Consider the following 25,653-nt stretch of genomic DNA (forward strand, 5'->3'; position numbering starts at 1 on the left):
GCATTAAGAAACAACCAATAAATGCATAAATAAAGTGGAACAACAAGTCAATGTTTTTCTCTTTTTCACTCTCTCTTCTTTGTGTCTCTTTAAAATCAATTAAAAAAACATCACTGAGATCTACCTATGGGGCATGCAAAGCAAATATCTTTCATATAGTTAATATAATAAAGTACACATCACAATGAGACTATACACACACACACTCATACACTGAGTGGCTAGATTATTATGACCACCTGACGTTTGTAGGCAAATTAGCTATAATTTCGCACTGAAGTTGCTAGAGGGCCAGACCATTATAAATAGGGAAGCAGGTTGTTTACCACGACAGAAGTGATTTTTTTCCTGAAGATATGGGTAAACAATGCAATTTAACAGCCTTTGAACGTGGGAGATATATGTGTGTGTGTGTATGTATATATATATATATATATAGAGAGAGAGAGAGAGAGAGAGAGAGAGAGACTTTCAATAAAACAAGATACTCTTTAGAATTAAGTTCTGTTACTTCCAGTATTGGTCATTTCAACTATATTTTAGTGAATTCCCTGACAATTAGGTTATTTCTATTTCTCTACATTAAATAGAATGTTGGAATGGGTATGTTTAATTAAGCATATTCCCTTAAAATATGTGATAATCACCATCTGTCTGAGGGTTATATGAGCAGGAGAGAACAGTTTTGCTAATAACCAGCAAATAGCAGTTCTTGACAGGGCATTACAAAGTTTAATTTCATGAATTTGTGATCATTCTCTTTCTCCATATACACACATGCATAAGTATATATGTATGTAAATATGTATAAAAAGCTGCCTAAAGAGATAGCTGATACTCTGGACGTAAAATCACTAATATACTGATAATCTCTTAGATTGCTTACATTTGTTTGAATAATAAAACTGGCCAAGGATCAACACAGAAATCCACATAATTTGATTAGTCATACCCTATGTTAATTCCTAAAATCCCTAAAATATTCCTTAATCCTTAAAACATTAACATAAAAAATTAACTTCTTAATTCCTTAGCACAAGAATTTGATATACTATCCATCCAATTTTACCTGAGAGTGAAAATGATTCTGTTATGATTATTGTGAGAGGAAGTAGAGAGCACAGTAAAAGAGCCGATGTGGAGAGTCGGGTAGACTGGGCTCAAACGTCAATTGCCATTTAATTGTATAATTTGTGGGAATGTCTTTGAGTATCAGTAACACATCTTTGAGTTTCAATATAAAATGTTTGCAAAATAGGGATAATATGATTTTTCTTGTAGAACTGTAGCAAGTTTAAATAAAATAATGAAAGTATGGTGTCTGGCCGACAATAGCTGTTTGTGGTTAGTATTAGTGATTGGCTATATTAATTTGACAGGAGATACCACATATCAAGAGTAATGATTCACAAAATCACTGCCTGTCTAAACACATGTTGCTATATGGAAACATGTAACGTCCATTAAATTATTACAATCCTTTCAATGGGAAACATAAAGGGAAAACACAAGATTTGATAAAAAATGGCAAAACTGAGATGAAAGGAGATTATAAGAATTTGGTGAACTAGTATTAAGATTAGAAGGTCCATGTGCTGTTCGAAACATGGTGCATTGCTTTCAAAAAGTAACAAGGCACTTGCTGATGCATCAGAGGCCTTCAATTGAACATATTTATTGCATTTTTCTTTATGGTAAAGTTATCCCTGGAACTTGCTTCGTAATTGGCTGTTTTAGAAAGAAAAATCAGCTGGCTTTTCTGGAGGGAAAAAAAGTGATTTAAATATAAGGTGGTGAGTGAAAACTGCTTACCTCAGGAAACTGCATTACTCAAGAAAGACAAGAGTCGCCAAGGTTTACTACATCGTGTTTTGTTTTAAATCTTCGGCTGAATGAGAGCACCTTGCCTCTTTACAACTTTTCTGGCTACCCCGGCCCTCCATCTAAAATTCTCCTGAATCCTTCATGATTGAGGAAGCCTGGAGCGGTGAGCCAGGACACCTTCCAAGAAAGTGCACCTGTTTCCTGATCACTGGTGTTTCCAAAAAGTAAAGCATGCATTTAAAAGCCCAGGGTTTACACTTTAAGCTTGTCCTCTACCTCATGAGCTCATAGCAGCCAGGAAAATCAAGACCATTCTCACCTAATTCAAAACAGCTGCCAGGATGTTGACTTAATTCTAGATCAGGCACGACCCTCACCCCCGACTTCCAAAATGCTTGTAAAAGGTGTCCAGGACTGCCTGCTTTTCAGACTCTGCAACCCAGGGCAACGGAAACGGTATTCAGGAAAAGTAGCGTAAAAATCAGCTCTGGAGAAACCCTGCCAACAACGGGAGAGTAAGAACACTCTTTGATCATTAGTAGAGACACTCGGCAGTAAACCGAGTTGTGGTACACGGGGTCGTCACCCTTGCTGAGGGACTTTTGGAGACGGTAGGTCAATTTCCAACTTGGGGCTGGATACTCCAAGTGGAGAAGAGGGTAAGCCGCGCTCCCACGGCCTTCTCTAGCAGTATAGAGGGCTAAGCACCCCAGCGATGGATGGATGGGGACTCCTGGTTCAACCCTCGCCCACTCGCTCCTGGGTCCAGCCAAGCTGCCGTACGGTGCCCTGACCGGAAATACCAGGCCCAGGAGGCAACGCGTAAAAATCACTTACCAGTATCCCACCTCCAGCGCTGATCTAGCAGGAGCCAGGCCAGCCCACCTGACAACGGCTGGACAGCGTCACTGACAACCACCCGGAAGTGATCCAATAGCTTCCGGGACCACGGAGCGCGCGGCGGGAAATTATTTCCCAGAGCCCGGATTAGCGGAGCAGCCAGTGCTGCGGCGGCGGCAGTCGGCAGTCTTCTCCCCTGTCACCCCTGCTACCGCCCGAGGGAAGCAGACACTCCGGCCTGGAAGGTAAAGGGCCTCCACTCGGAAGATACAGTGTACCCTGACTCCGTGGGGATGCTGCCTCTGTGCCCCCGAAGTTTCTGCCGTTCCCAGTTGAGACGCTAGGAAGGGGCGGGGGTGCGCGGCAGCCGCTCTTCTTCCCACTCGCCCGCCTAGGCTCCCGCGTGGGTGCGCGGTAGCGGCAGACCCCGCCCTGCCCCGCCGGCGCCGGCGCTGCGGAGGCGATGGCCCCGAGCCCCTCTCTGCTGTGCGGGGGGCCGAGCGTTTTCCCCGCCCCCCGTTTGCGCTGCTCAGCAGTTCGGTCTCCAGCCAGCCAGGCGCTAGGCCACCGGCGTCTCTCGTTTCCATAGAACCGACTGGGACGCTTCTCCCAGAGCCCCAGCTTCGTGGCCGCTTTCTGTATTTTCGCGTCACAGCAGGTGGCCGGGATCTCCCAGGCCCACCTCCCCGTGACGAGGGAAATGGTGTCATTCTTTTCTTCCGAGGAGAATTTTTAAACATGTTCAAATGGTAGTGCAGCAACCATGATACGTCTGTAACTATCTCACACACACACACAGGCACATGCACACGCGCATTTCCCCGAAGGTGGGGAGGGTCCGTGTTCCCGTGGGTTATAATATTTTAGCGACCTAAAAGGCTGGGAACAAGACTTAACGGTAATTCTGGGATTTCTTCCACTCCCAAAGCCGCTGATTAAATAGTGGGCAAAAAAGCTGGCCTGTCGCAGGTAACTCCATATCAGAATTTGACCCAGAAATTAGATGGAGCTTGATGTTGGAAGCTCTTTATTTTTAAACATGACTATCCTATACCAACAAAATAAAAAGAAAATTTTACCATGGAAACAGTAGGAATTAAAACTAAAGCAGTTTTTACTTAAGTGTACGAATGACACACTGCACCTTGTGAATTTTTTCGTTTGTTAGTACGTTATGCCTCAGCTCCTAGAAGTATCTTTGGATAGGCAAGATGTTCCCATTTTAGAAAAAGTTTAACCTGTATTGCAGTTGTTCCGTACATAATTGAGAGTTTGGGGTAGACTTTTCTAAGGGGGTAAATTTGATCGTGTCTTCTAAGTTAACCCAAAGGTTAATATACATTGTAAATGTGTACTTGAATGTATAAGTTTTTCAACGACTTGAATGTATAAATTTCTATTGTAAAGCCATTCTTCAGTAATGCAAATAAGCACCTATTAGAGCTGTTCTCTAAATCCACAGTTTCTCTTGCCTTATGTACTTAAGTTCATTTATATGTTTGACTATTTTCCTGCTTCCCTAAAGCAGAAAACATAAATCATGTGGAAGTCTTTGAAAAGGTGGTCAAATGTGGGTACTTTTCATAATCAAAATTCAAAACTCTGAAGATTTCATAATAGTTATCCACAATTTTCACTAATGTCTAAAAACATTAGGTTTTAGAAAAGCAAATATATGGCTTCATTAATTAGACAGTATTGTCTTGATTATTCTAAGGTAGTCTTTTCACTATTTAAAGAAGAAAATTAAAAATAAAATCAACAATTCCATAGATCTTCCGAATAATAAAAGCTAAAGATAGTGAAGAACCATATTTTTAAAAAATATAACTAAAATGGAATATTATCTTTACTATTGTGATTGACTCTCCTTAAATATGCTATAAAATACACTATATACTGTTTCTTACCTTTGAAGGACAATCTTGCTGCTTAAAAGTAAAAATATCCCTAAAACTTTTAGGTTCACATAGTTTTTATATCAAAATTATTTGAAATAACAATACACTGTTTTTCAAAGTTAGCAATTGTTACTTTATCATTGAGTAATAGTTAAAAAAATTTTTTTTACGAAGAAGAAAAGCCCATATGAATTAGTCTAGTGATTAATACCAAATCTATTTTGAGAGAGAAATAATGAAAACTTTCTTTTTTATTAAAAAATGACACTCTTGACTTTCTAGAAGTGCTTTGAAATTTTAGATATGAGTGTTATTTTTCTGAAATTACTTTATAATATAAATATTTTCAGTGATATTATCTAAATGTCTCCCCACCCTCATAGTAGGTTCCTTTTCATGCAATGTATTTTTCTCTTGCACTAACTGAAAATAGATTGCTTTGTAAAATTATATTGTGGTTAAAAGTATTAGACAAAATTCTGATAATTAGTGATGTTGCAGAAAGGCATACAGTTTTTTGCAGAAACAGATTTAGGCTTTTGAATCTTGTTTTCACCATTGACTAGCTGTGTACCCTTGAGCTAGTTTCTTAATGTCTTAGGTTCTCCAATATCCTTAATTTGTATATGAAGGGTAAACAGCACTTGCATTGTTGAGAAGGAAATGAACTAAAATATATGAAGTGCCTAGATCACAGCTAAGTTGAAATCCAGCTTGTTCAACCTTAGACCTTATGCTCCTACTAAGAAATACAAAGTTCTTAGGATACTGAAGCAGGTGTGACTTTCACTTCCCTGCCCCCATGACTAACCAATATCTACTGTCCATTCATTATTTTTGCCCTGAGTGTCATACCTCTTGTTTTCCTTAAGGGCCCCTTTATCCCTAAAGCTAGCATCTCCAGTCCTGTCTGTTCCTTGTACAGTACTGGATATATCTCCATAAACCCTCTTGGCTTCTTATTTCTTCCTCACTACAGTTACTGTGCTGCTGCTTCTCCTCTTCCTTCCTGTACTGTCAAATATACCATCTAAGAGCCTGGTCATGACTGTTTCTTTACTAAATAATGTCATTGAAGTTAGAACATCCCACAAGTCTTGCCACTGGAGACCTTAGTAACATAAATTTATATTTGTATATTCTAGTACACACACACATCCCATACCTTTGAAGGATGTGGCAGGAAACAGACGCTACATCTTCAAAAAAAATAAAAAAGAAAATCCAAAGGCCACCGGAATGTAATTCAGCCAAAGCCAAAAGAATACAAAATTCCTAAACTCCACGTGATGTTATAGCATTCAGAGCCAAATAGTATTTGACTCATACAGTGTGAGTATTGGGATTTATGTCTACCTTTTGCAATATTGGTTAAAACAAAGATCCAACACTTTACTGACCCTATTTAATTTTAGAACATTTTTTACTTTCCCAGCTAAATTTCTTAGGTAACAGAAGTCATGGAAATCTTCCAAACTTGAATTCAAAGTAACAATATTGGTTGTATTCTTAGAGGGGAGTATAAAAGTTATTTTCCTTAGGTTTTAAAATTTAAAGAAGTAGATTTAAAATTAAAATAGTTCACTTGAATAACAAACATTAAGAAACTACTGGTTTGCCCTAAAACATTAGAGCCTTAAAACTGTGAAGAATATTCAGTGGCATGGAAAAAGTGATCACAATATAATTTTATATAAAACGGTACAGAACTGTATAATATTTAATTTTCATGATATATATCTTTTCATACACAAGTCAAAATCCTTTCCTTTTCCCCATATATTAACGGTGGTATTACATGGTTAAGGAATTTAGAAGTGATTTTAAACTTTCTATATACTTTGTAGTATTTTTCAAATTTTCTTTAATAAGCATGTGTTAATTAAAAGACAAATCAGTAAAACTTATTTTGAGGAAAAATTTTAGTTCTTAAATGCAAATTTATAAATTAAACTTTTAAAAAAATCCCTTAGTTATCTTAATTAATAGCATACAACTTATAAGATACATTATATTCTCAAAGTTGTATGATACACCATGCCTGCTCATAAAATAAATTATAATGCAAATTAGGAAAAGTTTCTCCTTATTTTTCTACCATAGACCTCTTTAAAGCATCTCTCTAGCCCTTCTCTTTTTTTTTTGGTAACGTTTTCCTCTTTAACCCAATTGTTGCATCCTGCACTTTCATCTCCCTCCTGGACCATATCTTTATATTCATATCTGTATTCCTACCTCTACTTTTCTCCGTGTTCACTCTTCAACATATTATGGCTATGTGTCATATTTTTAAAGTGTGTTCTAGCTATGTGTATAAAGAATTATAGGACCTAAAAGCTAGTGCATAATGTTCTTAATTACGATGAGTGCTATAGGTTTATTTGCATTTCTGACTGGCACCAACTGCAAAGGAATTTCAGGCATCAGGGATAGGCCCATGTGGGAGATATTTTGGGAAAGTCCATACCACAGAGACAGTTGCTTGCTCTGCATAAATGCCAGCTCTGTTCTCAATCATTATCTCCTTAGTTTGTGTATTATATGGTTCAAGGTAAGTGACCAGATTTTTAAAATTACTATAATATTTTACAAAATTACTACAGAGCATTTTCTTTAAGAATATAGTATATAATTTTTATTTTTTGACAGTAAAAATAACATTTAATTGTTAAGTAAGTGCTCATTTTGGTTTTTCCCTTTTATTATGTAATCTCGAAGGACCACCTCCTGTAAGTTCTAGAAAAGTATATAATTTCCCCAGAAATGCCACTGATACAATTGCATTGTAGTATATTTATTTTCTTTCTTGTGTTGGAAGTCTTCTAGAAGTTAGCTCTTGATCCTCCATACCCCATAACACATCTTCTACCCAAAACTTAACCCTACTTTTAAGATCTTTGAATTATTTGGGTCATTGATAGTTATTATACCAGTTTTGTATAGTGCTCTCCTTGGGTTTATTACATATTAGATTAAACTATTGTTTATTGTTTTCTTAATCCTGCAGGGTCATAGGAAGAACCACTAAACCAATAATTTTATAAATATAAAAATCTGTCCATATATCTATATATGTCTATGTCTAATATATTTAGATAACAATTTTCTCATGAAACTGTATGAATTAGATCTATGACCTAGGTCCTAGGACCTAGGCTATTAGTTTGTCATGTGATATGATATTAAGAATTGCTGAATATATTGTAAATGCTTTTGCTTCAAATAGATCATTTTATTATAGGAAGCTATTAGATTAGGTTAATGGAATTTGTTTTTTTAATCTGTGCTACTTATTGTGTGCCATCACTGGGATTTAAAATTTTGTGAGAGTTTAGCAAATAGCCCAGTTTTTCTGATAAACTTGTGAGTAAATGTATATTCTGATTATTATTTTTTAATTTTCATATTTTCATAATGTTTGAATCGGGACATTATCTTTTTCCCCCCTCTGTTTCTTCCATTTCCTCTTTGCTCATTTAATTTCAGTTTCATGTTTAATTGTTTTTTAGAGGAAACTAGTTGCTTTACAAAGCCTTTCCTGATTTCTACTATTAAGCACAGGTGGTCCTGTTCTTATTTTACTGTGAACTATTTGACAGAAAATGTTAAATATATAAATTCGGTATATTCCATTATAAAGACAATATAATTTAAGATGAAAACTGTATTATACACTGACTCTAGTAAGTCTAAATAACTTAATCATTTTTGCATTAAACCAAAATATGTTAAAATGTCACCTCGTTAATGATAAACATTCAAATTATAAAATAGCTATTAATTTGATCTAGAAGAGGAACATAATATGATCGATTGCTTTTCTCACAGGTCTATAGAACATACATTTAAATCTCAGGAATCAGAAGGATAAAATTTAAAGGACAACATTAAATAAAACTGTTTGAGTTGTAACATTACAGTGATTTTCTTATTGCTTTCTGTATATGCTGATTATTTAACACTGGTTTCTCTATACCAGATTGTAGGTTTTTAAACTTCCCTTCTTTGACAACATTTCTTGAAATAGCTTCCTAAGTAGCTATTTAAACTCTGGAATACATAAATAAAATACATGTAGTAGGTAAAATCTGTATGGTTAAAACACATATTTCTCTGATAAAATGACTTTCAAGAACTCTAAAAACACTTAGATTTGCCTTTTCCCTTGAATACCAAGGTGATATTCACAGATGAATTTCACTTGTCTGGTATTTCTGAAAGGGCCTATCATTTTCTAAAGGAAATTTGCTTAAATGATTTGTTTAAATAATAACTCTCTAGAATTACTGAAAGCACTTCTCCCTAGTTATGATCATATGCCTTGTAACCCACATGTGACTTTATTGTATGTGTGCCAATATCTGTTCTGCATCAGACTAAATCATTATTATTTCTTAAAAATAGCATGTTCTTTGTAAAGTTTTTATGTACTACCAGTCTATATTACTGGGTATTATTACTCAAGAGCTGTGTTATTTATAACCCATGAAAATGGTTTAAAAAATTGGATGATTAACACAATTGGATGATTCTGCAAGAAGCTACATACATTTTATTTACTGATGATAGTATTTTGTGTGTATGATTATTTCATAAGACACCAGGCCTTATTTTGTACACTTTCTGATTTTGTACTGACCAGATCCTTGTAACTTTTTAAAAATTTTGTTTTGTTGAAAAACTTTATCCTTAACCCCTAGAGTGCCGGGAAGCGCTATCATGCTCCTCCTGCAGTGTCACTGTTAGATGCTAATAGTTCACTCTTTATTGACAGATGGCACCTAAGTGCAGGTTACTTATGATGCCGAATGTCTGTAGTTCTAAAATTGACCACTGGCATTTATCTGCCTAATTTTTTACAGGTACTACGATTTTATGAAGTTTACTCAGATTTTGTAGCCCTAAAGCTTCGAAATAGCGTCCAGTTCTAAGTCTGCTTTTATTAGTGATGATGATATTGCTAAATATGTCAATTCTTGCTGTGAAGATGACGATTTTGTGGAAGATATTGGAGAAGGGTGTCCCTCTATTTTAACATATGTTTTGTTCAAAATTTTTTTCTACTAGTATTTTATAATACAATCTGCAAACAATATATGTCAAAAATGAAAACAAATGTAGTAAAGGTTTCCTTAAGTTTTTGAATATGTAACTTCATTTACTTGCGATTCATAATTTTTTTTCTAAGCTGCTGTAAAATCAGTAAAAATGCCTTGGCAATTTTAGCATAGTTCCTAGGATATTGGTTGGCACTCAAAGGGTTAAAGACACTTTCTATTCTTTATCATGAATTTTAGGATATTAGAGGGTTAATACATTACACCCTTTTTTTCTCTTTTGGAATCAATAGAGAAATATGAAAGTCAGGTATATTGAGGTCAAAGTATCAGCTTTTTTTATTGAATAAAAATTATTTTGGAGGAGGTGACTTTGATATACAACTGCAGTGTGATTCTTAGTATATAACATCTGAATTGATTTACCCACCCAGGCAGTCAGTACAGGCCACTACTGGCAGCTCCTTAGGACATGTCAGAAAGCATTAATAGGAACGTCATTGCAAATATACAGATATGCTGAGCAAAGCATATTCAGTTAGTCCTTTCAAGTAATTTCTCCTCTCTAAGCCAGGGAGTGATGAAGGGTAGAGAAAAACCAGAAGTGTTCTTACTCTCACTGAAGTTTTTCCTCTTAGAAACTTTAAGCAAGGGAAATGAAGCATTGGTCACTTTTAACCCTGGTAATGCTTTATTTGTTTATAGTTATACTTTCTTTCAAATATTACTGTATGTGGTCCATATATATTTAAAATAAACATGTTTATGTTTTAGTCTTTGAAAATAGACTTTCTATAGAGGACATTTTTTACTTCACCAATTGTCTGTTACTAGTCTTGGGTTCTAACAGTGCTAATTTTTGAGGTTTACTTTTTAAAAAAGAATTTCAAATGTAAAATTATTTTTAATTGCCTTGAAAGAAGGCAAATACTATTGCTTTGTCAATGACATTAAATACTAATGTAGAGCTTTGTGGCAAAATTGATAAGAGAAATGGGAAGTTACCCCAATTGCTCTAATCCTTACTTTCCTCATCCTATATAATAAAAGCCTAATATGCAAATTGTCCCCTCGGGCAATCGTTTAACCGGGAGTTCGACCCAGAGACCAGGAGCTCGACTGCTCGCTATGATGTGTGCTGACCACCAGGAGGTGGCGCAGAACATGGCGAGTGTTGGCAACCCAGCGCTGGCAGTGGGCAGCAGTGGAGGCACTGCTGGCCCCGATGGGCCCCGACAAGAGCAGGACCGTGGTGGGATGGTGGAGCAGGTGAGCGGGCGGCAACAGGCCAAGGTGGGTGCAAGTGGGCACTCAATCGTCCTGCCGATCACCCAGCAGACAGTGACCGGCGGCGGGGGGTGGGGCTGCCGCCTGGCTCCAGGCACTGAGGGAGTCGGGGGGGGGGGGGGGGGGGGGGACGGCCCTGATAGATCGCCCCGCAGATGGGATGCTGGAGCAGGTGAGGGGACAGCACCAGGCCAAGGCAGGGTGCCAGCACGGCTGTGGCGCTGGCAAGGCTGGGGGAGCGAGCTGGGGGTGTGAGCTGGGACCCAATCTCTGCAGGCCACCCCGAGGGACCCCACCCATGCACGAATTTGTGCACCTGGCCTCTAGTCAGTAATAAGAAACTAAATTTTCTCTAAGGAGCTACTTAAGTTGTAACTTCATGTAAACAAAAAATTGTATTATAATTGGAAACGTGCGTTTTCTTGTTTACTAAATGTGCCACCTCAGATACAACTTGCTTTGTGAACTGCATTTAAATATGGATTAAGGTCCCTATCAAAACAAATTTGAAAACCATGTGTTTTTTTAGGTCTATTTTGTAGGTAATGAGTTAAATGTAGATTGGGAATGGGATCCAGGCTTCTTATTTGTACCTACTATACTAAATTATTTGGTGTAAAGGCTGTGGGACCATGAGTTTTTATCAGTTTCTCCAATAACTTATACATATTCTTCAATACCTGTCCACAGACTTTAAAAATCAGTATAAAATCTGATTAAGTTTCATTGTCAATGAGTGTACTTCACAAGCTCTTAGCAAAAACAGTGCTTTTAAAATGAAGATAATATTATGCTAATATTTATATAACATAATTTAATATGTAATTGTATATATTTCTGAAGAATTACATTCATTTAATTGTATCTTAGTGGAAAGTAATGCAAACTTTCAGTGTTCAAATCAGACAAAAAAATCTCATTTTACTTAAGATCACATTTTGAGAAGATTAACTTTTAAAACTAATTTCTATTTACATAAGCAATTTTAATATTGGTATTTATAATTAAGTCTTATGTGTTTAATTCATTATATGTCTGATCTAATGGTTTTCAGCATTTATTTTTTAGCACTCATAAATAAAGAAAAATAATAAAGTCAACCTGGTGATTAATATCTCTTAACATGTTATCTTTTTTATGTGTATGTGTTAGATGGAAGATGGTGCCCCAAAGCATATCATTCAGATGACAGGATTTAAAATGGAAGAAAAGGAAGCTCTAGGAAAATTGCTTTTAACACTAGATTGTACTTTTATTAAGAGTGAGGTGAGTACAGAAACTTTACTTACCAAATGTAAAATAACTAAAATTAAAATACAGACCTGAAAATGATAAAATGCCCCCATAATAGTGTAAGAATAAGAAGAATGTGTTATATAGGAAATATTACCTTAGTAACATTTTTTTTCATGTGGATTTTTTTGTTCCAGAAATATAAAAATTGTACACATCTTATAGCTGAACGCCTATGTAAGAGTGAAAAATTTTTAGCGGCTTGTGCAGCAGGTAAGTTAACGGCCTTCCCTCCATCTTTGAAAAAAAAAATCTTCATGTTAAAGAAAAAGTACTTTAGTCACTAGGAAGATGGTATGTTTATGTTGGCATTTTTCTGAAAATACTTATATTTGATATACTTTTTGTTGTATTTTTCTGAGTAAAACTTTGCAATACATGAGAAATGTATTTAAATAGGCAGAAATATTTCCTTCACCAAATATTTTCATGTAAGTACTTTATATAAGAAAAGGTATTTTAAGTGAAGGTTTTGGCACAAAATTAAAAAAAAAAACCTGTTGAAATCTCAGCTGTTGTTAGCCAAGTTTCTTTTCTTTGATCTATCATTGGAAATAGTTAATGTTTTTGTTCGACTGCTGTCTCCCCTCTCATCCATTCTGTGAAGCAATGATCATGCTATTTTATTTTTCTAAGATTTTTAAATTCTCTCTTTGTCACCATTGATGTTTCTTTTATAGTTTTCTATGATTGATTTGGCTTCTCAGTAGTCCGCTGGTTGCAAAAAAAAATATGTATTTAACTCAGGTGAATTTACCATTTTTAGAGTAACTTATTATAAAAACACTTGGATTCATTATTAACTCCACAAATGAAAACATACATTGTCCCTGCTGTTTAAAAAGATCATTGATGCCCAAATAAAGCAACTATAGAATGTTTGTAGATACCCTGATCTAGTGGTTTTTACTTCAGTACCCTGAAAAATTCTCTAACTCAATAACTTTGTTTTACAAAGCATAAGAATGCCATAAACATTATGGGAAAAGTTTTTAGCATAAGAGGAAGAATATAAATCTAACCCAAAATAGGGTTTAATAATAATAATTATAATTTAAGTAATACCACAGTTTATTTTATTAAGCCTTATATCTATATTTTATTTACTAACAATTATAATTATAATTATGGGAAAGATTACATACAATGTTCAGTCATTTTGTAGGCCTCTCATAAAAAAAATTTAGGAAAACAACATCATTCAAAGATGATGTTGGTAAATAGTTTGAGTCTCATGTTGAATAAGGTTAATTTTTTTTCAATTATAGTTCATATACAACATTATATTTTGGAGAAATGTCTATTTAGGTCCTCAGCTTATTTTTTTATTGGATTGTGTTGAGTTGTATGAGTTCTTTATATATTGTGGGTATTAACCCCTTATTGAATAATATATCATTTACAAATATCTTCTCCAATTTAGTAAGTTGCCTTTTTGTTTTGTGGATATATGAAAAAAAAATGAAATTAGGCCACTTTCTTACAACATACACAAAAATAAACTAAACATGGATTAAAGACTTAAATATAAAACCCGGAACCATAAAACTCCTAGAAGAAAACACAGGCAATAAAATATTGGTCTTAGCATATTTTTTTGGATATATCTCCTAAGGCAAAGACAATAAACACAAAAATAAACAAATGGGACTGCATCATTTATTGAAGATAATCTCTTTACCCCAATGGATAATCTTTTTTTTTTTTTTAATTTATTGATTTTTTACAGAGAGGAAGGGAGAGGGATAGAGAGTTAGAAACATCGATGAGAGAGAAACATCCTGCACACCCCCTCCTGGGGATGTGCCTGCAACCAAGGTACATACCCTTGACTGGAATCGAACCTGGGACCCTTCAGTCCGCAGGTCAACGCTTTATCCACTGAGCCAAACGAGTCAGGGCTCCCAATGGATATTCTTGACTCCTTTATTATAAATTAGTTTATCCTATAGCTATGAGTTTCTTTCTGGGCTCTCTTTTACGTTACATTGATCTATATGTCTGTTTTTACTTTAGTACCCTGCCGTTTTGATTGTTATAGCCTTGTAATATACTTTTTTTCTTTTTCAAGATTGCTTTGTCTATTCAGGGTCTTTTGTGGTTCCAAATAAATTTTAGGATCATTTGTTATAGTTCTGTGAAAAATGACATTGCTATTTTGATAGGGATTGCATTGAAAATGTAGATGGCTTTGGGTAGTGTGGACATTTTAGCAGTGCTAATTCTTTCTGTCCGTAAGCACAGTATATGCTTCCATTTATTTGTGTCTTTAGTTTTCAGAAAGATTAAATTCTATTTGATATTTGGTTTTTATTGTTTACCACTTATCAGAACCAAAATTCTTATTGACAGCTTATTTACTTTTTAGGAAAGTGGGTACTAACTAAGGACTACATAATTCATAGTGCCAAAAGTGGTAGATGGCTTGATGAAACAACTTACGAATGGGGATATAAAATTGAAAAGAATTCCCATTATTCACCTCAAATGCAATCTGCACCTAAAAGATGGCGTGAAGAACTGAAACGCACTGGTGCTCCAGGAGCCTTTCACAGATGGAAAGTTGTCCTCCTTGTTAGAGCTGATAAGCGAAGTGATTCTCTTGTAAGGTAAGATAAGACCTTATAAAAGCTAAAGCAATTAATGAGAAAACAGTTTTGGTTTGCTTGAATACCTTTCTCTATTTCTTTGCTATTATTAGTTTAGTTTAAATGAGCCATGTGGTTTACTCTTTGATTTCCTACTTAAGCCATTCTAACATTTAAGTATATCTATCTAATGGAACAAAATGTATTTTATAGTATTACTTTAAATTATTTTTGTGGTCTTTATTTTACTTTCCATGTCATTTTTTCTGTGAGTCAAACAAATTTTTTAAGTTTTAAAGCAGTTACATTTTTGCAAATGAAATATTATGTTATCACAGAGGCTTTGTTCTGGGTTTATGTAGTGCATTTTTCATGGTTAATACTGTTTCTATCATTTCATTTTTTTAAAATATTATATCATTTTTTTAAAAGGCTTCTTATTGGGTAAACTAATTATAAGATTGCCATGACTTTTGGTGGAGGGGAGTTGAAAAGACTTTTTTTGTCACCTTTACTGAAGTGTAATTTATAGATAGTAACAGCCACACATTTTAAGTGTTCATTTTGATGAGTTTGGGCAAAGTTATACATCTATGTTAACCCCACTACATTCTGATCTGTAACATTAACATTACAACATTTTGTTGTGTCCTTGTACATTTAATTCTGTTCCACCAATACCAGATAACCAGCGGTTTCTTTTGTCACTGTAGATTAGATTTGTTATTTTCTTTTAGTGATTTATGTAAATGGGATCATATTGTATATACGCATTTGATTTTGAGATTTATGTACCTTGTGTGAATCAGCACTTTATTTTTTGTTGCTGAGTGGTATTCTCCTCTGTGGATATATCACAACCCATTTATTTATTCAACCACTGATGGACTTTTGTGGCATTTTTTGTTTGTTTTTTTTCTAATGTGATTAAAGCTGCTATGAACATTGAGTACAAGTCTTCAGGTAGACAAGTCTTCATTCCTCTTGGGTAAATACCTAGGAATGAAATTGCTGGCTCAAATGGCCATTGTGCACTTAACATTATATGAAAATGCCAAACCATTTTCTAAAGTAGTTGTACCATTTTACAAACTCATTAGCAACGTATGAGGGTTCAGTTGCTTTGCAGTTACCTTGGCGTTGTTGAAAATCCGTTGACCATATTTGTGTGGTCTATTTCTGGACTTCTTATTCTGTTCCATTGATAACTGTCTCTACCTATAGTAACAGCACACTGTTTTAATTACTGTAGCTTTATAATGAGTCTGTAAATCAGGTAGTATGAATCCTCCAGTATTCTCTTTTTCAGATTTGTTTTGGTGATGTGGATCTTTTATATTTCCATACACATTTTAGAATCAGTTTGTCAATTTGTACAAAAATACAAGCTGTGATTGTGATTGGGATTGAAGTTAAGATCAGATTGGAAAGAATTGAGATCTTAACAATATTGAGTTGTTCTCTCAACAAATTGTATATTCCTTCAAGTATTTTTAAATTTCTTTCTTTAAAATCATTTTTTAATTTCTGACATTAATGTTTTATAGTTTTCATTGCATAAGTTTAGCACATATTTTGTTAAATTTAACCCTAGGTACTTATTGTTTTAGGATGCTATTATAAATGGACTTTTTTGAAAATTTTATATATCTATTGAGACAATTGGCTTTTGTCTTTTATTCTGATAATATGCTAAATTATTTTGTCAATTTTTAAATGTTAAACCAAACTGATACTCCTGAGATAAATTCTACTTTATCATGGTGTATTATTCATTTTTAATGCTTGCTGATTTCTATTTGCAAATATTTTGTTAAGAATTTTATAACCTCAACCTGGTAAATGATATGTATGACAAAATCTAAACTTAAAATCATGGGTATTTTTCTTCCATAATTGGGAATAAGACAAAGCATGCTTACTGTGACCACTTCTATTCAGCATTTTACTAGAGGTACTAGCCAGTGCAATAAGGCAAAGAAAATAAATAAGAGCCTAGAGTTGTAAAGAAAAAATGTGAAATAATTGCTTTTATCCTGAAAGCCATGGCCATATACTACATAATTTATCGAAAAAAAGTTATTGTATTAGTGAATTTAGCAAGGTCACATGATAATTCACTATATAAAAATTGTGTTTTTATATGCTAGTAATGAACAATTGGAAATTAAAATTTAAAAAACAATATGACCTTTGCTCTTTAATGGTTTGATTACGTGTCCAGATGTGTGTGTGTGTGTGTGTGTGTGTGTATTTGTTATTTGCTTGGGGTTCTCTGAGCTTCCTGAACACATTCAGGTTTTTGTTTTTTTTAGTGTGTCATATTAATTATGGAAAATTCTTGGCAATTATCTTTTAAATATTTATTCTATTGTGTTCTTTTCCTTCTGGAGTGCTATCCCTATATTTTAGACCAAGTGGTTCTGTCCCACATTTTTTGCATCCTTTGTTCTATTTTTTGTTTGTTTGTTTGATTTTTGTGTTTCAGTTATATAATTTCGGTTGCCCTATCATCAAGTTCAGATATTCCTTCCTCAGTTATGGGCAGTCTGTTAATACGCCTTCTTCTCTGATATAGTATTTTTTTTTAAAAATTCTTTATTGTTTAAAGTATTACATATGTCTCCTTTTTCCCCCATTGACCCCTCCCAGTCGTTCCCATGCCCCCAGCACATGCCCTCACCCTCCTAGTGTTTATGTCCATGGGTTCTGCTTATATGCATGTATACAAGTCTTTTGGTTGATCTCTCACGCTCTTCCCCCCTCTTCCCCCCCCCCCCCCCCCACCTTCCCTCTGAGGTTGGATTGTCTGTTCGATATAGTATCTTTCATTTCTACCATTTTTTAAATATTCTCCTAAATTCCCTGTCTCTTCATGTATATTGTTCACCTTTTTCCTATATCCTTTACCATGTCAGCCAAAGTTATTTTAAAGTCACTTTCTGACAATTTCAACATCTGGATCATCTTTCTGCTATTTATTCCTTTATCTCTTGACAGTAATTTCCCCCCCTTGCTTTTCGTGTATGTCTTGTATTTTTTTATTGTATGCATAGACATCACATACAAAAGAGGTAAATAATATTTATATCCTAAAACATGTTCTACCTCTTCTATAAGACAGTTAGTAGGGGTGATCGAGTTGGTTAGGGGTGGTTGAGCTTGTTTTGGGGTTTTGTTAATGCTATAGTCACTCACCCTCAATGCATTATTTCAATTTACTGCTGCAATGGGCTACAGTTTCTTTGGGCTTAGTGTGGAGCCTGGGGTTCTAGAAAGATTTTAATTAGTTTTCTTCACTCTCAGCTTTTGGTAGTGCCTGTACTACTGACTGAACTCTTAAAAGGACCCCTGAAAGGACTCTCTCTTCATACTGTTTGTCTCCTGCTTTGTTGCTCATTTATGGGGTGGGGTTAAGGAAGTGTGCATTGTCAGTTCTGCTGGATAGCTCTATTCTTAAGCATTCTTTGTGTTCTTAGTTCCTGGTTGGTACTTTCTCAGTGTTTGTGTCTCGGTCCCCCAGGTAGCCATACTCTTGCCTGCTACCTATGGGCAGGGCCTTTGGCAAGAAAGAATTTTTAACCATTACCCAGTATTAGATCTCTAGTTTGTATTGGTGCAGGATCCTAAGCCCTAGTGGCATTCCTGCCCCTCTTCCAGGGACAGATGGCTTTTGCTTCTGTCCCTCAAACAGAAACAGTGAATCTGTTTTGGGACTGCACAGCAGGTTTTTCTATCCCTCCACAGAGGCAGGTGGGTTTTATTTCCTCTTCCAACACAAGCAGTGCACCTTTCCTGAATTCTGAAGATAGAAAACTTTCTTACCTTACCCAAATAGCTTAAGGCTTTTGCTTATATGAGAGAAGGATCCAGGGAAGTGGATCTGGTTTTATGTCTATTACTTGGTGGCAGCCAGATCCAGATGGCCCATCTGTGCTACCAGTAGGGGCTTCCTTTGTTACCTGCTCCAACACTCTTCCATGAATACTCAATGGAGGTCTGTGGCAAAGAGGTTTGCAAGTAAGAGGGCCAGGGCCTCCTAGTTATACTAAACTGTCATGCTACCTTCACTTGGCCTTAAATTTTTAAAAATTTCTTGATTCTTACCAACTTCTATGTTAATAACTTTTCTCCTGTGCTCTGGCAAAGTGAAATAGTTCGGGTGTCCGGTCTCTTCACAAACCTGCTTATTAATCTATGGAAATTCAGTTTCTTGATTGGCTTGTTACCTTAGTTCTCAGGTTCAGGAAAAATTATAATTTTTGTAGCTTATTTGGCTTTTTCTCATTGTTAGGTGGTGGCAGTGTTCTCTTGTAGCTTTCAAAGCCTAATTATTAGAAGAAAGTTGGCAACTAGTTCCATTGTGTGTGTGTGTGTTGTGTGTGTGTGTGTGGTTCAGAATGATTTTCTTGGAGGTATGTTGCCTTCTGAAGTAGCTAGTTCCTTAGACTTCTTTCATTATTTCTTTGGCTTATTAAGGTAACTTTTCCTTAAGTGAATTTAATATTCTTGGTTTTTAATTTCTCCCATATCAAGAAATTGATAAGTAGAATGAATAGCCCAGTTTCTTAAACATTTGCTTGAGCAACTTATAATCATTGCAATAATTATCCTTCATGGCACTCAAATACCCCAAAAGAATATAACTCCTTTCAGAAATTGCACTGCTACTCTAAGGAAGTTATTGATTTAGATAATTTGACTGAATATATTTATTTAAAAAATACTTTCTAAACTGTTTACATTTTTATTTAGAGTTTTGGAGGCTGGAAAAGCAAATGTTATTTTACCAAAAAGTTCACCAACTGGAATAACTCATGTAATTGCCAGTAATGCAAGAATCAAGGCTGAGCAAGAAAAAGATAACTTTAAGGGTCCATTTTATCCAATTCAGTATCTAGGGGATTTTCTGTTAGAGGTAAGTAAAATAAATAATAGACATTTTCAAAAAATTTTTTAAATAAAATAATGATATAGTGATACATAGTAAAATTATGTTCTGAATTTTGAAAATATAATGATGAAAGGTAATTAAAATGACATATTTTAAGGCAGTTGCTCTCAGTTATTTAAGTATTCAAGAATACTTTTGATAATTTCAACAGAAACTTGCTTATTAAATTTAAAATTGTCTATTTTGAGTTTCTACTTTTGTTTTCAAGTGCTTTAGTGATGTTTACTACAAAATAATTTTAAGTGTTTTAATGTAGGTATAAATAAAATAACAGTGGACTATAGTATCATATGAGAATTTTGGGGTTATTTTGTACCATTTGGAAAAAAAGGGAGCTACTTCTAAGGATTTAGAAATATTTTTCTGTTCTATTCTTCTATCTCCCTCTTCCTGTACAAATACTACTCCTTAAGTAGTTCAAATGGAAGAAACCTTCTGGAATTAAACGAAGAAGAATCTTAAAGAGGGGTCACTTAAGATAGAAGAGAAACCTTATATGTCTAAAAACTGAACCTTGATATTCCAGGAAAAACTGGCTCCTTCTTCGGTGTTTCTCATCTCAATAGATAACCTAAGTGTTCAATAATTTATGTTAGAGATCTGGGAATCACCCTAAAACCTTCCTTTCCCTTATTCCCCAGTTGTCTATTACCAAGTTTTATTGATTTTATTTCAAATACCTCTTCAAGCAATCTATGTTTCTCCTTTTATACTAATACTAGTGTCCTGGTGCACGGATTCATGCACATTGAAAGGAAATTAATTAGAAGAAATATTTTATTATCACTGTTTGCCCTTTCTCTATAATATAATAGTGTCAACCAAATTCACGATCGACAATGACAGATCGAAACACATGCGTGCGATTGGCACCAGCAAGAGCTTTATATGTATTGTGTATGCGCAAGTCAGCTTAGCCTTTTATATATATACATAGAATAAACTTGCTTAATTAGACCTGCTTTCTGATTTAGCTAAACTTTTTCCAGCCCAGTGAAGCACCCCAATTTTTCTTTCAGGTAATTGTCACCAACACAGCAGTAAATATCAACACGAAGCAGATTATTATTGTAGATCATACAGGGAGAACAAAGGGTAAAATATTTAACTGTAGCAGTGTTTGACTATATTCTGCGCAGTGAGAAAACCTGAAGTCGTTTTCAAGTTCCACCATTTCTTCTTTTCAGTCAGGTCAAGTTTCTAAACTTTCTAAATCTCCGTTTTCTGGCTAATGAAAAGAAAATAGGATTCTACCAAGTCTCCTATCTACCTACTCCAGGACTTCTGTGAGGATCAAATGAGATGAGGCATGGGAAAACGCTTCACAGACATTTGGTTAAAGTATAAAATGTTTGCACCTGCCTATAAAGCAAGTCGTGTTCCTGGGCTGAAGAAACTCCAAGGAGGCTAGTCGCTAGGGAGAGGAAGCCGGGTGTTGCTACGTGACATCATTATTTGGAGCCCCCCATGACTGTTTCCAGGCTGGGCTGGGCTATGGGCTATGGGGTCTTGGCAGCATTGACTGAGATTTGGTGGGGTGTTGCTCCGGGGTGGTGTCGGGGCCTGTGTCCCACTTGGGGGAAGCCAAGTGTTGATTTGTCAGCGCCAGATCCGTGGTGCCGTTTATTTCTAAATGGCCAGTGCACATCATGGCAGCTCCTGCGGTGATTGTCTGCTCCCTGGTGGTCAGTGTGCGTCCTAACTACTGGTCAGACGGATGGACACTTATCCTTTTATATATATATATATAGATAGATAGATAGATAGATAGATAGATAGATAGATGCTATTTAGTTTATCCTCTTTACCCTGTGCTCCTGGAGTAAACTCCTAATTAGTCTTCCTGTTACTTTTATGCTCTTGCTAATTTCCTAATTACTCTTATCTTTTCTTTCTCTAGTCCATGCTATTTCATTCAGAAGGAACAGCCAAAATATTCTTTCTAAAACAATTCTGATCCTGTCACTCTCCTATTTAAACCATCCAAGGGCCCTAGCAGTTTGGCTCAGTGGATAGAGTGTCGGCTTGTGGACCAAAGGGTCCCAGGTTTGATTCTGGTCAAGGGCACGTACCTTGGTTGCAGACTCCTCCCTAGCCTGGGCCCTGGTGGGGCTCATCCAGGAGGCAACCAATAGATATGTCTCTCTTACATTAATGTTTCTGTCTTTCCCTCTCTCATCCATTCTCCCTAATAATCAGTGGAAAAATATCCTCGGGTGAGGATTAACAAAAAAATAAATAAACCATCCAATGGCTTCTCATTGTCTTAGGATAAAGTTCTAAACCTCTACATGGCTTACAAGTTCCCATAGGATTCCTGTCACTCTTACCTTTTAAACTATATCCTGCTTCACTTTTTTCTATGCTTGCTCTACTGTAATAAAATGGTCTCCTCCCAATTTTTTAATAGGCCAAGCTATTTTCTAACTCAGTGTCTTCTCAAAAGATACATTCTTTGACTGGCAAGGTTCTTCCCACTACCCTTTCACTCCCTGTGCTCGTCATTCAGGTTCTGGTGATAATGTTGCCTCTTCAAAGAATCCTCTTGATCACCATATTAAGTTAGGTTCACTTATTATGTATTCTTAAGAATTATTTTGCTTTATACTATTCACTATAATCATAATTAATTAATTGCCTGATTATTTAGCTAATATCTATTTCCCCATCTAAACCGAAAGTACCATGTCATCAAGGATGATACCTATCCTTTCCGTAGTTATATCTGAATCATCTTGCATAAAGCCTGGCACATGAGTTCTCATTTTTTCTCTGTTAAGTTAACAAACATAACATTTGAAAAAACTTTGAGTCTTCCAACAGTAGATGAAATATATTATTATATAATTACTACAGGCTCGATGCATGGAATTTGTGCAAGAGTAGGCCTTTGAAGCCGTGGCAGCTGCTTGCATCCCTCCCTCGCAGCCGCTGCGTCTGCCTCGATCCTACAGCTGCAATCCCGGCTTCGTCCGGAAGGATGTCCAGTCTAATTAGCATATTACATTTTTATTATTATAGATCTTTTCCTTACTGAATAGCAGCATTGTAGAGTGGAACTTTGACTTTAGCTCAAGGGATGGACCTGCTTGAACTATAAACAATTTTATTGCCCTTGAAAGTGATTGGATTAGGAATGGCCATTTGAACCAGTTCTGATCCATGGAACATGAAAAGAGGTGTAGAAGAGTTTCTGGGAAGTTTATTCTTCATTCTGAAAAGAGAGCCACTGGCAGCCTGTTCCTACAAGATGTGAAGATGGAAAAATGTAACCTAAATGTTACCACTAGCAGTCATTCTTTGACTATGAGGAAAAGTAGCCTTGGGATAAAACTAACTGTATAGATAGAGAAGTATAGAGACAGAATCTGGACCCTTGTTGAGATACTTGAGTTGCTGGATTAACCAACCCTGAAACCTTAGTGCTAAGACCACATTGCCATTCTGTGAGGTAGTACATTTCCATGTTTATTAGTTTGAGTCGGTTTTCTGTTGCAGCCAGAAGCACCCTGATTTATCTGTCTGAACAGTTTAAAGGTAGAATTAACTTTCAACAGAATGAAAGTCATTCTTAACTACATAGATTAGTAAAAGTATCTGAATTTTTATTTTCCATGGAAAGAAATGATTAAAGTGTAATTTGTAGTATGTTTTAACCCACAGTCGTCTTTGCAGTAATCTGAAAACATTCAGATTCAGATTCGGAGGGAAGCAATAGTTTATCAACTAAAAATGTAAATAATCTCTAACTTATTTTTGTTTTCAGAATACATTGTTTTATAAGTTCTGGCATAGATAGCTAGGAGTTCATTATCATTCAGTCCAAATAAGAAAGGCATTTTATGATCACTTCTGAGGAGAAAATAGTTAATTCCATTTTGATGTCAAGCTTTTCGTCTACAACTTTGATTTCACTTCAAGTTGTCCACAACAGAAATTGTTCTTTGTACATACAGAGTAATTATTTTCTTGATGCTAGGATTTGGAAGGATTAAATGTTTTCATTTTTCTTAGTTTTCAATTTCACTTTTCTGAATAATTGAAGAAATTTAGTCAGCTACTCTCGGATACATTCTCTGCAGGATTGATACCCTGCTAAAGGGCCCTGGTGTCCACATAGGAAGCTTTGTACAAGTGAAAGGGAACCAAAGATCACACCATAAGCCTTACCACACTTTGGCTTATATCATAATTATTCCCTAGGAGGACAGTGGTTTTCTATACTCTTTGTGTAAAGATAGTGAATCTCTGAATGTCTTTTCATAAATACATTTTGGGAATTGTCATGAACTCATCTTTACTTCCACCTTTTTATTCTACCAAACTTATAGAATTATGTATATGCAAGTATTATTTAAATTAGTGGTAGGTGGTTTGTGAATCAGTTTGGATTTCTTGGCAAGAGAAATATGTTTGAAATAGAGTTGGGTGAAGCTAATTGTTCATTGCTATTCAAATCAAATCAGAGCTGTGAATTCAGCCATTACTCAGCCTCTTTTCCTCTCTGTGTGTGATATTCTTGCAAATAAGAAGTCTTATCAGTAAAAAACTGAAAAATACTGTGAGATGTAATCTATAATCTGAAAAATTTTGATGTAGATATGAACAGAGACTAGATAAAATAGTTTTGTCAATGATTAGTTGTAAAAAGCATTGCTACTAGAGCAACAAGGCACTAGCTTTTGTTGAAATACACAGAAATCACTTTATTATTCACAACCTTTGTTGTAATGCTATTTCCCTGAAAGAATTCACTAGGGTTTAATAATCTTTAATTTGGGAGAGAGCATTTTATCGACTTGTTTGGCTATCAAAGTATTTTGCAATTGTAGATAAAGTTGAATACCATAAGAAGTACAGTTATGTTGAAATTATACTTAGTTGATTGCCTAAACCATTTTTACATACATACAGAAAGAAATTCAAAATGATGAAGATTCCCAAACCAATTCTGTTTGTACTAAACATAGCAATCAAGAAAAAAACAAAGATTTCAGGAAAGATGTGGATTTTCTTGAAATGAAAGATTCCGTCAGAGAGACCATATGTAGAATCCAGGTAAAACTTTATTGGCTAAAATAATGTACATTTCTGGATCTTATAAAATTGTTTGAGAGGTAATATGTGGTAGAAATAACATGGGTATTGGAATCACATTTGGTATTTGAACCCAGTGTTTTAAAGTCTATGATTTGAGCATATTAGGATATTACCTTATGTCTGTTTTGAGATTCTAATTGAAATAATGCCTATATGTATATAGAGACATAGTTACTAATACATAGTGTAATCTCAACACATGGTAATTACTTAGAACTCCTCTCTATGTTTAATATAACGTGTCTCGTAAAGGATTTTTGTCAGCAATATATATGTTCATAATTTATTGTCTAAATTCAAGTATGTTACTGCATATAGAACAAAATTTTTTAAATGACACAAATGAATTTTATTTTGGTTAAAAAAGAAAACAAAAAATAGGAAGGACTTGGAACTTAAAGCAAAGAAAATGAACCTTAAAACAGCATATATATATAACTAGAGGCCAGGTGCACATAAATTTGTGCACTGGCTGGGGTGGGGGTGGGGGTATCCCTCAGCCCCACTTGTGCCCTCTCACAGTCTGGGACCCCTCGAGAGATAACGACCTGCTGGCTTAGGCCCGCTCCTGGTGGCAGAGGGCAGGCACAATCCCTAGGTTCCTGCCCCGCAGCCCCCGGTCGGGCTCAGAGCAGGGCCAATTGGGGAGTTGGGGCGCCGCCCCCTGTCATGCACAGAGCAGGGCGGATCAGGAGGTTGCGATGCCATCCTCAGTCACGCTCAGGTTAGGGCTGATTGGGGGGTTGGGGCGCCGCCCCCTGTCACACTCAAGGCAGGGTCGATGGGAAGGTTGCGGCGCCACCCCCTGT

At 35.6% G+C, this 25,653-nt stretch overlaps 2 protein-coding genes across 6 annotated transcripts in view; one reads left to right on the forward strand and one right to left on the reverse strand.

Moving 5' to 3' along the window:
• The window catches only part of KIAA0825 (KIAA0825 ortholog), a 362,385-nt gene extending 359,648 nt beyond the window's left edge, over window positions 1-2,737 (reverse strand). For all 4 annotated transcript variants that reach the window (XR_011471210.1, XM_070412335.1, XM_070412336.1 and 1 more), the window contains exon 1: window positions 2,662-2,737. The gene's annotated coding sequence lies outside the window, so the exon portion shown is untranslated. The remainder of the gene's footprint in view (window positions 1-2,661) is intronic.
• Window positions 2,738-2,821: 84 nt separating this feature from the next.
• SLF1 (SMC5-SMC6 complex localization factor 1) overlaps window positions 2,822-25,653 on the forward strand; it is a 66,246-nt gene continuing 43,414 nt past the window's right edge. For both annotated transcript variants that reach the window (XM_070412339.1, XM_070412338.1), the window contains exons 1-6: window positions 2,822-2,909; window positions 12,062-12,175; window positions 12,340-12,415; window positions 14,571-14,811; window positions 19,546-19,708; window positions 24,659-24,802. In XM_070412339.1, the coding sequence (XP_070268440.1) occupies window positions 12,062-12,175; window positions 12,340-12,415; window positions 14,571-14,811; window positions 19,546-19,708; window positions 24,659-24,802 (738 nt within the window). In that variant the 5' untranslated portion in view covers window positions 2,822-2,909. The remainder of the gene's footprint in view (window positions 2,910-12,061; window positions 12,176-12,339; window positions 12,416-14,570; window positions 14,812-19,545; window positions 19,709-24,658; window positions 24,803-25,653) is intronic.

The sequence above is a fragment of the Myotis yumanensis genome, unplaced genomic scaffold (assembly GCF_028538775.1).
Source record: "Myotis yumanensis isolate MYYU_CA2020_CCGP unplaced genomic scaffold, mMyoYum1.0.hap1 SCAF_4, whole genome shotgun sequence".
In the NCBI taxonomy this organism is placed as follows: Eukaryota; Metazoa; Chordata; class Mammalia; order Chiroptera; family Vespertilionidae; genus Myotis; species Myotis yumanensis.